The sequence below is a fragment of the Scyliorhinus canicula genome, chromosome 22 (genome assembly GCF_902713615.1).
Source record: "Scyliorhinus canicula chromosome 22, sScyCan1.1, whole genome shotgun sequence".
NCBI lineage: Eukaryota > Metazoa > Chordata > Chondrichthyes > Carcharhiniformes > Scyliorhinidae > Scyliorhinus > Scyliorhinus canicula.
This window is the reverse complement of record NC_052167.1, coordinates 16114753-16130383: the sequence shown is the minus strand read 5'-3', so window position 1 is coordinate 16130383 and position 15631 is coordinate 16114753. Positions and strand designations below refer to the sequence as shown.

The following is a 15631-nucleotide window of genomic DNA, read 5'->3' as shown; positions in this document are numbered from 1 at the left end:
AGTAAGATAAAACTCCCTTTTTTGGGGCTATCTCATTCAGTTTAGACAAAACTTTTCAAACCCACCACCATTAACATCTAAAAGATTAAGAGCAGCAGATACCTGGGAACCCCACCACCTGGAGGCTCCCCTCCAAGTCACTCACCATCCTGACTTGGAAATATATCGCCGGTTTTTCACTGTCCCTGGGCAACATCCTGGACCTCCCTAATAGAACAGTGGGTGTACCTACACCTCAAGAACTGCAGCGGTTCAGGAAGGCAACTCACCACCATCTCCTGAGGGGTAACTAGGGATGGGCAATAAATGCTGGCCTAACCAGCGATGCCCACATCCCATAAATTAATTTTTAAAAAAAGTTTCTCTTCAGAGGCAGTTCGTCAAATTTACATTGCCACTTTTGAACTTTGAACCAATGTTCCAGTGCAAACATGCTCATACTGAAGGAATCAAATTAAGTGACCTTCAAATTGAAAAAGAACTTCAGTAGCCATACATTATAAAGTAGATAAATTATTTGCATTTCAATTTTAGTTTGCTATAACTCGGAAACTCCATACGGAATTTTATTCTTAGGCAATGCACCCCAGACACTAACCATGAAAAGGTAATGTCGCCATTACTTCTTTTGCCGATCACTTTAAATGAGTGTCCTCTGGTTAAAATTTCCATTGCACTATGAACGTACAAAGGCGTACAATTATAGAGCAATTTTTGATTTACGAGCATGCTGTTCCGTTACTGCATAACTAGCAATGATCAATTTTTTTTTAAGGTTAGCTGACACTGACATTTGGAAGTCAGAAGTTATTAATTAAAATATATCTACTTCCTCATAAGTGAACTGAATTGGTCAAGAAATGGATTGTGTTCATATGGATTTATCAAATTAGTGAGAACTAAAATTCTATTTATACAGGCAGCAACTTGCTTGAATTTGACATTAGAATAGTTTGTTAACAAATGAAATTCTATGCAGTTTTCTCAATTAACAATAGCAAGACTTGTAACTTAAGATCCACCCTACCTCAAACACAGACAGGTCATTTTTTCGGTATATTTCATTAGCAGGTGGGTGGTACCAACCACATTTCTTTGTATGCCTCTGCAAAATGTTCCGACTCTTCATGTATTTCAGACAAAATTCACACAGGTAAAGCTTTGGTAGCCTGCAAAAAAGTTTTCAGATAGTGTTTATATCTGACGTCCTACCAAGAAAACCGAGAGAAATCACAGGTCGATACGGTAACGCAAGTGGTGAGGAATGAACAGACTGCAAACATTTTACAAGTTAGTTTTCATCTTAGTATTCAATATCAGGAGACGTATTAATTCTGTTGCAGTTTTAATTTATTTTCATTGTTCCATAGGAGCCCCAATCCAAAATATGACTTGACAAGTAGAAACAATCATCACCTATTGTAGCTGACTGATTCAAGTAACCTGTTAATTTTGCAGTGTCTTCATATCTTAGGCAAATAGTTGAGAATTTCAATTGTATCACAAGAATGTAAAGATGGACTTGTGGAGATTAGCGTTTGAAGATCCTGGAGTTGTTGTTCCAGGGCTCCTACAAGCAGCATTTGGTGATATTTTAGCACATTAGTTGCTAATATGTATTACAATCCCAGACCAGGGGCGGGACTCTCCGACCCCCCCGCTGGGGGCCAGCGTCAATCCTGCCCCCGCCGTGTACCGAATTCTCTGCCACATGAGATTCGGCGGGTGCGGGAATCGCGCCGGTCAGCTGGCCCCCCGGCAATTCTCCGGCTGTCAAGCCTCTCCCGCCGGCAGGAATCAAAACACCGACCTGACTGGTGGGACTGGCTGCGCGGGCGGGCTCCGGGGTCCTGGGGGGGGGGGGGGGGGGGGGGGGGTCACGGGGCGATCGGGGCCCACCAATTGGCGGGCGGACCTGTGCCGTGGGGGCACTCTTTTCCTTCCACCTTTGCCATGGTCTTCACCATGGCGGAGGCAGAAGTGACCCCCTCCCCTGTGCATGCATGGGGATGACGTCAGCAGCGGATGACGCTCCGGCGCATGTGCGGACTTACGCCGGCCGGCGAAGTACTTTCGGCCCTGGCTGACGTAGCGCCAAAGGCCGTCCACGCCAGCCGGCGGAGCGCCAACCACTCCGGCGCGGGCCTAGCCCCTCAATGTGAGGGCCTGGCGCCTAAAGGTGCGGAGGCGTCCGCACCCTTGGGGCGGCCTGATGCTGGAGTGGTTCACGCCACTCCATCACGCCGGGACCCCCCGCCCCGCCGGGTAGGGGAGAATCCCAGCCTAGATCCCCAAATTGCTAGAATATCGGACAAAAACCCCAATATCTGCCATTATGGGGGGAATTTCTGCTATTATGGGGTTCGATCACCTTCATGTGCGTACTGTGGGTGGGTGGAGGGTGTGTGGTGTGACCCAGATAATTCCATGGTGGGGGCGAGGGGCTGTAATTGCATTGTGGGGGCTGCAGCCGCTGAGCCTCTTTATCAGGTCACCCCTCGAAATGGCAGCCTGCTAGCGAGATTCGCGAGGGAATCTCTTGCAATCCAACATGCATAAATTTACATGGCACAGGCTAGTGAATTGCATCTGAGCACCACTCCAGTGCATGCCCAAATCAGAGGCGATTCATTTCCGGCAGGTGAACGCAGTCTCCCAAACGGAAAATCCTTCCCCATGTCTCTCATTATCTACTCCCCAAGGTACCTTTTTCCTATAAACAAAATTTCATTAGCCCTACTTCGGCAAACAATATCCATGGCTGAATGAATTGTCTTACTTTTAAATTATTTAACTGTACCTCTGTAGTCCCAAAGTCTAGCTGCCTTTCAAACCAGGATTTGTTAAAAAACATGACTGCAGCAGTCAGATACACAACCTAACCCAGCCTTTTAACCATTACTGCACTAGCTACATATAATACAACATATATGTAAAATTCCTGCATTCATCACATACACTTGTCTTTTTTAGTAGTAGCACTGACAGGCTGTTCTATCAAGATCAGCATATTTCATAACATGAGCAACGAGAGAGAACAGTTTCTTCTGTATACAATTCCAAGTTTGGATATCGAAAGCTACATTTCAACTTGGCAAATAAATGCGTGGCACGGTCCTGAACAAGTGCCATGTGAATCAATTTTGAATTGTTCAGTATATACTTTGACAGCTCACTACTTCAAAAGTTTAGAAAATTGAAGTGTGCAGATAGCTAGCTATATATAGTTGGAAAGCGGCAGGGCATGGTGAGATTTTGCATATTGGAACGAATGCAACATAATGTACAGTCTTTTGATAAACTTAATAATATACTAATATTTTATTACACCACCAAGCTAATAGGACTTCAATCTTGTTCAGGCCACTTAATGCACATAACTGCTCATAAAAACTATTCCAGCGCATTTTTAAGTAAACAAAGTGCAATTCAATCACAATTCAGTAAAATGAGCCGAATATTATTAAAACTAAAATTAAACTGCACAATGAAAAACTTGCATTATTTAAAGCATGTGCAATCAATATAAATACATCAAGACATACAATGCAGTTCATTAGGTGCTTGACTTCAGCTGAGAAAACAAAGCTGTATTAATAATTAGACTACACCAATATACATACGAAACTCCCCACAGGTTCACATAAAGAATACATTGCATGGAATATTACCTTGCATACTCTTGTGGATATGGAGAAGAATACCAAGTATGAACTTCATATTTCCCAAATTCAATCACTGATGGATACCGACCATGTGGGTCAACAGTAGTAATAATTCCTGTTTTCTGTTAAGTAAATTGGTAAGATTGAAGAAAATGAATTAGTTGGAAAAATGTCCAGAATAAGCAAATTTACACTCTTGAGATTTTCTGATTTTCACAAATATTCATATTTAAGGGAGAAAACCTATTCAACAAATTCAACCACATTTATGGTTCTTCTCAAAAATGCTAACTTTCCTAAAGGTTAACTCAAGATTAGTCATTTATGATTCATGCATATTTTAAAAAATATTAGGCTACGTCTTTATAAAAATACTGGGTTTTAAAGTCTTAATCGTAGAATGCAAATTTGAGCTCAAAATGTATTAAAACAAAAGCATTTTCCTTGATCAATGGTCATAAATTCTAGATAAGTTGTAAACCTGCCTGTGGCTCTTCAGCAGTACTGGTCTTGCACTAATACATTTAATATTAAACACTTAATTTCAGAACTTCACTTAAAACAGTTAGCATCTTCCCATCAACAAGAAAAAAACGATAATATATACACACACACGCGCGCTCTCCTTTTGTTTCACAATTAGGTTACACAGTTCATTGTATTGATTAAGTTATATTTCAGCAATGTAAAAAAAACAAGATACCACGATCTATCTTGTTTTTAGTGTAGTACATATTTTCTAAATTAGTACAATGAAGGAATATTGAAGATGGAAAGAGAGAACTACTTTTTGATCTGATCTCAACAGTTGCACCACAGGAGTAAAGACCCACTTTTATAATGTTAAGTTCCAAAAATGATTACAGTCATCTTGCTGAGGAGTTAAGCCATTATGGTAACAGCTTGGCATCAAAGACCAACAACAATTGCAATATCGATATCCAATATGACTGAGGATTTTAATACGGTATCACTGTGTGAAGAGAGTAAAAGAAAAGGTTATGAAACTGTTGCCACCAGGACAGATGCTTCAGAGATGTTAGGGGAAATGACCACAATCCTCTGATCATGAAAAGTTGCGCATGTTAGACTGTGGAGAACACTTTTCTGCAAGCAGATTTAGATGGACAGAGAAATGGATTAAACTTTGGCAAATAACATTTAATTTGGATAAGTACAACAACTGTACTTAACAATTTACATTGAACAGAAATGAAATCAATGAGAGAAAAAGACCGTGGAGATTTAATTGTAATTCTCTCAAGATTCATGGCCAATTCAGATCAGGCATTCAGCTGTTATGAACAGGACTACTGAATATAAAACAGAACATGCCATGCAAGACCATGGATTTTTAATGTGCTTTTGTGTGTCTCAGATAATTATGTGGTTGCTTCAGCATCATGACAGTTTGGGGCAGGCTTAGTGGGCTAAATGGACTTTTGCTACCTGCTATTTTAAATTTGTATGTATCACCGAGTTTTGGAATCAGTCAAATATGATAACTTTGATCAACTGAAGAAAGTCAGTCTCATGGGGCAGCACGGTGGCGCAGTGGTTAGCATTGCTGCCTCACGGCGCCGAGGTTCGAGGTTCAATCCCGGCTCTGGGTTACTGTCCGTGTTGAGTTTGCTCATTCTCCCAGTGTTTGCGTGGGTTTCACCCCCACAACCCGAAAATGTTCAGGGTAGGTGAATTAGCCACGCTAAATTGCCCATTAATGGGAAAAAATGAATTGGGTACTCTAAATTTATATTTAAAAAATTCAGTCTCACTACAATTTGATGTCACACAAGCGGGCTGATAGAATCATAGAAAATAAAGCTTATAAAGATACAAATTAGGCCAATACAAAATATTTCATAAGTGTTCACCTGTACCAACACAATGCACTTACTGTCTTCAGTTCCCAAACAATTTGTTTAAAAAATCCAATGCAAGAATGTAATGTTCCATCCATCTGTTTCTAATTGCTTAGTCAGCAAACAAGTTCCAAATCTAATTTCTTCATTTTATCTTTCATTTTCTAAACACCACCTTCAGCATTAGTCAATGATTGAGAAGACTAAACCTCTTTATAACATTTTAAAAATGTAATCAACATAAAATTGCAGATAATCCTTGTGCATTAACCTTTGCATGATTTGCAAACATTATTGATATAGCCATTTCCAATCTGAATTTTGTCAGTTTACAGCACATTCTCTTTCTGCTTCCTCAGAGCAACTTGAATATTGCAATTATTCTGAATAATTTATGTTCTAATCCAATTGAAACCAACAAACAGCATGATGTGAAAAATTAATGCTGGACAAACAATCAATCTTATTATAATATAGAAACAAAGTACTTAATGATATAACTTAATTGAGCTATCATCCAGTCAAGAAAAATCCAACAAGTCACTATTTTAAATACAACAACCAATGTTCTTCATTGGTGGTACAAAAATCCGCAACAGAATGAATGCAATAAAAGTTAAATCATGACAGAAATCCATTTGTATCAACTTCTATGTGAAGTAGTCATGTTAGACTTAATTGATGGTGGAGTAGATAAAATGATTTGATTGGGCAGCACGGTAACGCAGTGGGTTAGCCCTGCAGCCTCACGGCGCCGAGGTCCCAGTTCGATCGCGGCTCTGGGTCACTGTCCGTGTGGAGTTTGCACATTCTCCCCGTGTTTGCGTGGGTTTCACCCCCACAACCCAAAGATGTGCAGGTTAGGTGGATTGGCTGCACTAAATTCCCCTTAATTGGAAAAATTGAATTGGGTACTCCTAAATTTTTTATTTTTTTTAATAAATGATTTGATTAATTCAGAATTTATATCTGGCCGCGAAACCAGAAGGTTGTTGGTTCTGTTTCACTGGAAACAAATACACACTTGCTCAAATGAAGTGGGTGTCACCACATTATGCTCCATAAACCATGGATGGGTATGTCATGCATGTTGTAAGATTAGGGCTCTCTTTCTTTCTGCAGAATATACCACAGTTGCCCCTTCCCACACTTTCTCATTAATATCTTCAGTTCAACAAGAGGTCAGGCAGTTTAAGGGCATACTCAGGGACTTTTACTTAGAGTGATTAAATAAAATAATAACCAATAAGTGTTTGGGAAAATGAGATAGCGAGCACCAGACAATAAAATAATCATGTGCAAGCCAATAAATTGCCAGAATTCGCCATTTCTATGAATTATTAATGTTATATGGACCTTCTGTATATAGCAAAGCCTGGTTTCTATAGCATAGAAACAGGTCATTCAGCTCAACAGCTACATGCTCGACACAAGCATCTGCCTACCCAGATTCCTTTAACCCCATCAACATATTCCTCTATTCCTTTCTCCCTCACGTTTATCCAGCTTCCCCATAAAAGTAACTATCGCAGATTGTGGCATACAAGTTGATTCGGTGTATTAGATAACCCTTTTTATCCACCCCAAAAATCATGTTTCTGCACATATTGATATATCAGTCGAATCCCCATCCCCACTTTTCCGCCATGAGAAGCTATACTCTAATTAGTAGTCAATTTTGCAACCCACAAATGCATGTTTTACTTACCAGTACCTTGGAACTGGATGCAAGCAGGCAATATGAGGTGTGTTGTGGAGATGCATGGAGGTTTAAGATACAAGTACACAGACAGACCAGACCCCGCATGGTAAATGACAAAGATGGCGACCACCCCACGTTGGTGGTTCACTTTTATACTCGCCATTCAAGTCAAAACTCCATTTGCAGGATTTTAGGGCTACAAAGATTGATTTATATGCCGACATCGATGGTATGTTAGTCACTTGAATTACCCTTTGTGGTAGCAAGTTCACCATTCTACCCATTCTCTGGGTAAAGGTGTTTCTCCTGAATCTCTTTTGGAATTTGTGTTTAAATTTATGGCCTTTTCTTCTGGTGCGCTCACAAATGGAAACATCTTCTCTACTTTGACCCTACCATACCCTTTCATCTTGGAAGTCCTCAATCAGATAATCCCTCACTCTTCCCTCCTTTTGTAAAGAAGAGTTCCAGCCTCGAATCTTTTTCCCATAAGTAGTAACTTTCACTTTTGCTGAGCTCCTGGCAAATCATTTTTGTCAATGTTCCTATATTCTTTTTATACTATGGAGCCCACAATACTCTAAATATGGCCTAACCAAGCTTCAATACGAGTTTAATACGACCCCGCTGGGTCACTGTAGAAGCCAGGTATTTCAAATACACTTAATATAGGTAGAAAGCTGTTTAAAGCATAAATATTAATTCCCAGTTTTAAAATGAAAGAAACATACAATTTCCAAACTCAGTCATGAGTTTGCAAAACACAGAAGTCTGATAAAAACATTACATTTTTTCCAAGGACAAGGGTTGAATCCATGGCAACGAGGAACGAATTGCATGATTCTCATGCCATTTCAGATTAGAGTAAATCACATCCCACGATTATAATAGCTGAAACATTTTAGACTGTGTTGCCTTGTTTTTAATAAATGGACAGTTAAAACATCGAATCAAATATATTATATATATATTGATTCCAACATTAAAAGACAGTTTGAATTATATTTTCGGAATTATGCCTCGCATAGTATGATGAGATAACATAAGGTCTCCATTGTTGCAGACAAGCAACAATTGGAAGTAATGTTACATCGTGAAGATGGACGGCTTGTTATCAAATCAAATGTGTTTGAGTCTAACCCAAACCAATTAGGATTATATTGGGGTGTGATCGGATTGCTTAAGACAGATATGAAATAGTATATCCATGGATGATTTGGCCACCATTTTAGACAGAAAGAAAGGAAAGGAAAAGAAAGGAAAGGCAGAAAGGAAGAAGAAAGAAGGAGAGAAAGATAGAAAGGAACAGCAGAGAGGTGGAGAGAGCGAGAGAGAAAGACAGAGAGCCAGAGCGAGAGACAGAAAGAGCCATAAAGTAAAGGAAGAGAATTAGTATTCATATTTCATTTTCATACTTTGACTTCAGACTTTGACTTTTAAAGTTGTGTTCAGGCTACTGTCTCAGAAGATAATTCCTGTGATTCTTTGAAGAAAATCAAATTGTCTACAAACTACCTTTTAAATGATTTTCAAATTGTAACCAATGAACTCCAAATAAAACAATTCTTATTTGCACCTGACAAGTTTTTAAACTTGATTTTCTACTGAGTTTCAGCAATGTCCAACCGGTAACCCTGAATTGAATTGAATAAAAATTTCCAAATCTCAAGATCCTTCAGTCACTGTCTGTGCGGAGTCTGTATGTTCTCCCCGTGTCTGAGTGGGTTTCCTCCCACAGTCCAAAAACGTGCAGGTTAGGTGGATTGGCCATGATAAATTGCCCTTAGTGACCAAAAAACAAAGGTTAGGGGGGGTTATTGGGTTACGGGGATAGGGTGGAAGCGAGGGCTTAAGTGGGTCGGTGCAGACTCGATGGGCTGAATGGCCTCCTTCTGCACTGTATGTTCTAATGTAACTTCTCTGCTTTTCAATTCAGTCCTTCCAGAAATGAGTCCCAATGTTTTGCTTACTTTAAAAAAAAAAGTGGCCCCATTTACCTATGCCAGTACTTTTAGTGAATCATACCGGACTCAAAATGTTAACTCTCTTTATCTTCCACAAATGCTGCCAGGCCAGTTGAGTTTTCCAGCACTTTGCTTTTATCCCAAATCCCTCTTCTACCCCATTTAGATATTTATTCCCCATATTCTTCCGACCTAAATGTACAATATCACGTTTTGAAGTTCATTGGCTTATTATTTATTCATGCCAAGTCTGTAGGCTTTCTTAATGTTTTTGTGTATTTTGTCACTTGAAAATTTTGAAATTATACTTCTACTTCCCGAGATGGTGATCAACAATGGCTCCAGTACTGATCCTTGCGGAAAACTCTGTTCCGTATTATGGAACCAAGGTGGATAGTTGGATTTAAGACAGATCAGCTTTGAGGTGCTGAATGACCGTCTCCACATTTTGCCAGCGAGTAGCTAACTTTAACCCCGACTTTTTCTGATTTGTAGCCAACTTTCGATTTATTCTGCTTCTTGCCACTTAACTCCACATGTTCTGAGCTTCGTCATGTGTTAATGATACCTTACTGAAGACCTGAAAATTCGAATATATTGCATCTACTACTGCATTATCCTTATCAACGCTTTTTTTTAAACTTCAAAGAATCCAATAAGGTTAGTTGAGCAGGCTGTTACTGTTTGAAATCCACTTTTTAATTTTAATTCTATTTTCAGCTTCTAGACTTCAAAAAAAAACATCTTTAGGATTCCACTATCTTTCCTACCGCTGACATTAATCTACCATATCTGTAGTTCCCTGGACTTGTTCAATCTTATTTTAAATACAGCTATCCCATCAGCTTGTTAGCGCTATTCCCCCAATGAATTTTTATATCTATGCAATAGTGCCTCTGCTATCTCTGACCTAACTTACTGGAGTGAGAATGCAATTCATCTGGAGTAGGCATTTTATCCCAAGTTTAATTAGTTTATGGCTTATCTCCCTAATTTTGAGCTTAAATGTCATTATATCTTTTTGATGACTTCTTCTAGTGTCATTTCCATCATGTTAGTCTCCCTGATAAATAATAATAAAAAGTAATTATTAAGCAACCAATTTCTGCTACTTGCTGTCATTACTGTGAGTTTATTGCATCTATCCCTCGGTGGTCCAGTCCTGATTTTTCTTGTGTTCAAATTTGCCATTATTTTTTTTACTCACCTGTCGTAGTTGATGACTGGCTGGCATGGTCTTGCTTTTTAGTGATGTACATTTCTTCTGGACTCTAGCGATCTTCATTATAAATGTTTCTCACTGATATTCTATTCCTTTTGTTTGTCAGCAAAGTTTTGCCAGTTTATTTGCAACATTTCCATTCTCATCCCATCAAAGCAATAAATTGGAAAAACAAACTGATTGTCTTTCTTACTAATGCCCTTCTCAACCTTTATGTTAAACCTATTGTGTTGCGATCGCTGTTGCATTGATAGTCACTATATTTACTTCTCTTATCTATTCTGATTCATTACTGGGTCCTGCAGTGGGCGGCACAGTGGTTAGCACTGCTGCCTCCCAGCGCGAGGGACACGGGTGACTGTGTGGAGTTTGCACGTTCTTCCCGTGTCTGGGTGGGTTTCCTCTGGTGCGCTGGCGTCCTCCCACAGTCCAAAGATGTGCAGGTTAGGTGGACTGGCCATGCTAAATTGCCCCTCAGTGTCCAAAGGATATGTGGGTTACAGGTTTATGGGGGAGTGGTCCTGGATCAGGAGCTCAAATGATCGTCACAGGCAATGCATTCTAGGCACCCACCACCCTCTGCATGAAAAATGTTCCCTCTCTCACTTTGAACCTCTGCCCTTTGTAATCGAGTCTTCCACCTTGGGAAAAGGCCTCTGACTATTCACCCTGTGAAAAGGCCTCTGGCTATTCACCATGTCTATACCTCTCGTAATTTTCAGGTCTCCCCTCAGCCTCCATCTTTCCAATGAAAACAATTCAAGTTTATTCAACCTCTCCTCATAGCTAACACCCTCCAGACCAGGCAACATCCTGGTAAACCTTCTTTGCACTTTATCCAAAGCATCCACGTCCTTCTGGTAGTGTGGCGACCAGAACTGCATGCAATGTTCCAAATGTGGCCTAACTAAAATTTTATACAGCTGTAACATGACTTGCTTGCTATGATGACAAATGAATAAGCTTTGAGTTCATGTGCCTTGCAGCATCACTCACATACCAAGATATTAAAAATAACTTATTTCAGCTGCTAATCCTTCTGGAAGAGAAAGTAGTAAACACCATGGAAGGCAGCAATTTTGAAAAATATACCCTCTGCAGGTATATAAGGTATATAGCCCATAAGGTAATGTGTCACCCTGGCCACTTTGCCAAGAAGATTTTGCTTTATTCCTTCCTGTGATGTGAGTGTAAGGCCAGCGTTTGTTACCCATCCCTAATTACTCTTCATTTCAGAGGGCAGTTAAGAGTCAACCACATTGCTGGGGGTGTGGAGTCAGATGTAGACCAGGCCAGGTAAGGATGGCAGATTTCCTTCCCTAAAAGGCATGAGTGAATTTTCAATTCCAGATTTATTCATTGACTTCGATCAGCTGCTGTGGGATTTGAACTCATGCCATCCCAGGGCAATAGTTTCGACCACTGGATTACAATTCCAATGACATACCACGATGCCACTGTCTCTACGAGTGGTATTGAGTTTCAAATGTCTCATATCCTTCATGTGACAAAACAAAAAGTAAATAAATGCCATCGTCAATTTCAGAGCTTTGACTACTTTTTGCTGGATCTTCCAAAGATAACCACTACTCCCATATTTCAGAGAAACTTGCCTTCAATGTCGTGTCTTGAAAACATATCAGGGAAATTCAAGAAATTCGAATATTTTATGGGTTATGTTCTGGTCGGAAATTTTAAACTGTGAATATGTGAGTATATAATTAAGGGAGAGACAGAGTGACTGTGTGAATCTAACTGTGCATTTGACATGTTAATGAGCCTAGCAACATTGCAAACAGATGTTTACCTCAGGCAATATCATAAGAATGGGTACAGAACATGAAAGGATCGGAACAGGTTGTTAAAGATTCAAGGAAGATGTGCAAGGTGTGAAGAAAGGGTGTCATAGGGAAGATGGATGAAGTGAGTTTACTTTTCTTTTAAACTTTAAAAGCCAAAATAAAAAGATGAAGGTAATTAATTCTGGGAGTGTGCAGTTCTAAATAAATTAAGATAAAGAAGAAACAGGGTAGCATGGCAGTGGAGTGGTTAGTGCTGAAGGATAATCTTTCCAGATACCTCTCAGATTTGGTTTGCTTAAGGCAATCAATTGAGGGTTAAATAGGTTCAGTATTGAAGCAAAAATAGGCAGTTAGTAGGGAGAAATTTTGACAAATAATTTGAGTGCGAAAGATAAGGTAAGTGACTTATTTTTTGGCACTTCCTATACAATTTGGGGACTTTTGTGTCAACTTATACAAACCTTATTTGCTTAGCCTCTGGCACCACCAAAATGTCAGGGCAATCACAATGAATTTCTGCGAAGGAAGTTATTCAAGTATTTGTTTCCAGCAGAACTTTCAATTCCCTTGACTTTTTAAAGACTTGTGAAAAATTTGCATATCCGCTCAACTGATGGCATCGCTTTAACCTGCGACACATTGTTGTGAGGAGAGCTGCACAATCCGACTGATGATGCTTCTGAGCCACAGACGTGTTGCAATGTTATTCTGTGAGAAAGGACTTTCCCTGGAATGAAGCAGTGCCAGATACTTGGGCTGTCTGACTTCAAGGTAAGTGCAAGCTATTTGAAGTTGGAAAGCCAGCATATCTTATCAGAGTTACAAGGAACAGTAAAGGGCACACTACTGTGGCTGGTCTTAAGATCAGGTCCATAAAAGAAATTGAAGCCTGCAGTGAATGAGGCCAAACCGCACTAAAAGAAAAACTGCCATTTTGTGAAAATATGGTATTCTGCATTGAAGGACAACTCAAAAAGACAGTAACTATCAATGCTTGAAAGGGTTAAAAGTCATACAAATTTTTTTATTTTTTTTTATTTTTTAAATCGCACAAGCTTCTAGCTGCTAAATAGATGTGAGACAGAAAACCAGTAATAAGAAACCAGTTGCTTCAGTCCAGATGGTCTACAGGTAACATTCAAGAACTAGTGGTTTAGCACAGGGCTGAAGAGCTGGCTTTCAAAGCAGACAAAGGCAGGCCAGCAGCATGGTTCAATTCCCCTACCAGCCTCCCTGAACAGGCGGCGGAATGTGGCGACTAGGGGCTTTTCACAGTAACTTTATTTGAAGCCTACTTGTGACAATAAGCAATTTTAATTTCATTGCCATATTAATTATAGGGAGGTTTTAGTCACACATTATATACATAAAAGTTCAGTTGAGCACTATAATCTAATAGCTGTGAAACTCCCATAAAGTTACTTTACATTTCAGTACTTAAAAATCAGCATTAACTTGATCCTAATTGATAGCTATTCATTTTTATTTTACTCTCCAGATCAGCCTCATTGGTAGAACTAACCAGTGTCTATGTTCTGGACAGGCAATTCAGATGGCAATATTGATTCCCCCAAATACCTGTGCGATTTGACAAATTATACTCAGCATAAATTCAAGAATGACTCCACATAATAGGAGGGTTTGCCTGTTAACTGGAAGTAACAAAACAATAACCTCTGAACATCAGAAGGGTAAATTGACCCAAAATCAAAAATGATTAACTTATTAAAAAAAGTAAATGTACACGGAAATAGAAGATTTTGCTGTTATTATGTTGAAATCTCATGGCAAAATAATTAAAAATGCTAGATAAACCTCAACAGAATAGCAGGTGTACAAGCGCACAAGCAGAAAAGACTATCATAAAACTGCCAGTTTCATTACAAATACATAAGGCTTGTTGAAACACAGCGATGTAACGATGATAATTTCAAACTAGTCAATCATATATTTGCTTGGTATATAGTAACAGAATTTGTCTTTCGCAGTAGTCTAGAATGGAGCTCACATCATGAAGCAGAAATCTATTGGATTAAAAGATCAGCGTGCTGAATTATACACTGCTATTCTTGGCAGATAATTACTGGATATTTGACCAGAAAACACATAAACCTAGAGTTTCCTTCTTGGATACAACCCAGAAGTGAAACACGACCAATGTTGGATCCATTTTGCTGATGGGAGGATAATTTGACAATCCCATTAGACCAAGTTCAAACTTAAAATAAGCACCAATCAATGTAAACAACTGGAACTCCAGGAAAGCACAAAACCCGCAGAGTAACTTCCATACTTGAAGAAATAGAAGTGCCAACTCAGTAAACCTGCAACTGGGGAACCTTTTGAAATTTTAATATGTCTCATACCAGTGATATAAAAATAGAGTCAGAAAGGCAGAGAATAGAGAGCAAATAACTGTGAGGATATCCCTTTTCATTAACAGTCAAAAGATTTGTATTTGAACACAAGAATGGCTTTGTTTCCCGCTGCACCTGGAAAGTTGTTTGCACTAGGCTTCCCTACAATTGAAGGATACTTGCATATTAGCGAGGCTGACTGTTGATCAGAGATTCTTTTTGGACAAAAAGTTAGATAGACGGATGCAAAAGAGGGAGGTAACTGAGGAGGCATTACAGTGGTTCTGTAACTCAGTTATGCCCAGAATTACACGCTTGTTTAAGACACATGATTGGTTTCTACCTCGGTTCCACGTCTCTCTGGATGCTTATACAGAGAAAACTCCAGACTTTATCGTAGAGCTTCTTGCAGTCCATATACAGAACTAAGAACAACCACCAATAACTTTGAATTTCAAATGTCTTTACCATTGTGCCATTAGATACAGGTTCTCAACACCATCTTCAAGGATGTAAAGTGATAAAGAAGAAATTTTATTGGGATTCCCTTTTAGTTGCTGAATGTTTTTATTTGCTATCGAGATACACATTGACAGATATTCTTAATAGATAATTTAAGATCATTTTTAACTCTCAACCATTATTCAAGCAGGTGCTTTTTAAAATAGAGAAACTCGGGTGAAAGACCAAGCTCAAGAACATTACCAGACTTTAAGAAAAAGGGTACAAAAAAAGATAAATCATCATAGTGGTTAAATTAATTCAAACTTGTGTTCCATAGCCTGGAGATTTTAAAGAGGAATGAAAATATCAAGAGTTCCACATTTTGAGTACCTGTAAAAGAAAGAGTTAGAAATGGAAACTGTTATTAAGTCTTGATTTGAACATATTGAAAGAACAATGGCGAATGTGCACCTCCACCATGAACTCAGGGCATTCTGCTGAAGTACTTCTTAAATAGTAGTCACTGTTGTACTGTAAGAAACCAGGCAACCAATTTACACAGGGCATTGTCCACGAAGAGGAACGTGAAAATGATTAGATAATTTACATAAAT

At 39.1% G+C, this 15631-nt stretch overlaps 1 protein-coding gene across 4 annotated transcripts in view; it reads right to left on the bottom strand.

The window, feature by feature from the left end:
• kat6b (K(lysine) acetyltransferase 6B) overlaps window positions 1-15631 on the bottom strand; it is a 186889-nt gene that overhangs the window by 36823 nt on the left and 134435 nt on the right. For all 4 annotated transcript variants that reach the window (XM_038782997.1, XM_038782993.1, XM_038782995.1 and 1 more), the window contains 2 exons: window positions 3672-3787; window positions 1028-1169 (listed from right to left, as the gene is read on the bottom strand). In XM_038782997.1, the coding sequence (XP_038638925.1) occupies window positions 1028-1169; window positions 3672-3787 (258 nt within the window). The remainder of the gene's footprint in view (window positions 1-1027; window positions 1170-3671; window positions 3788-15631) is intronic.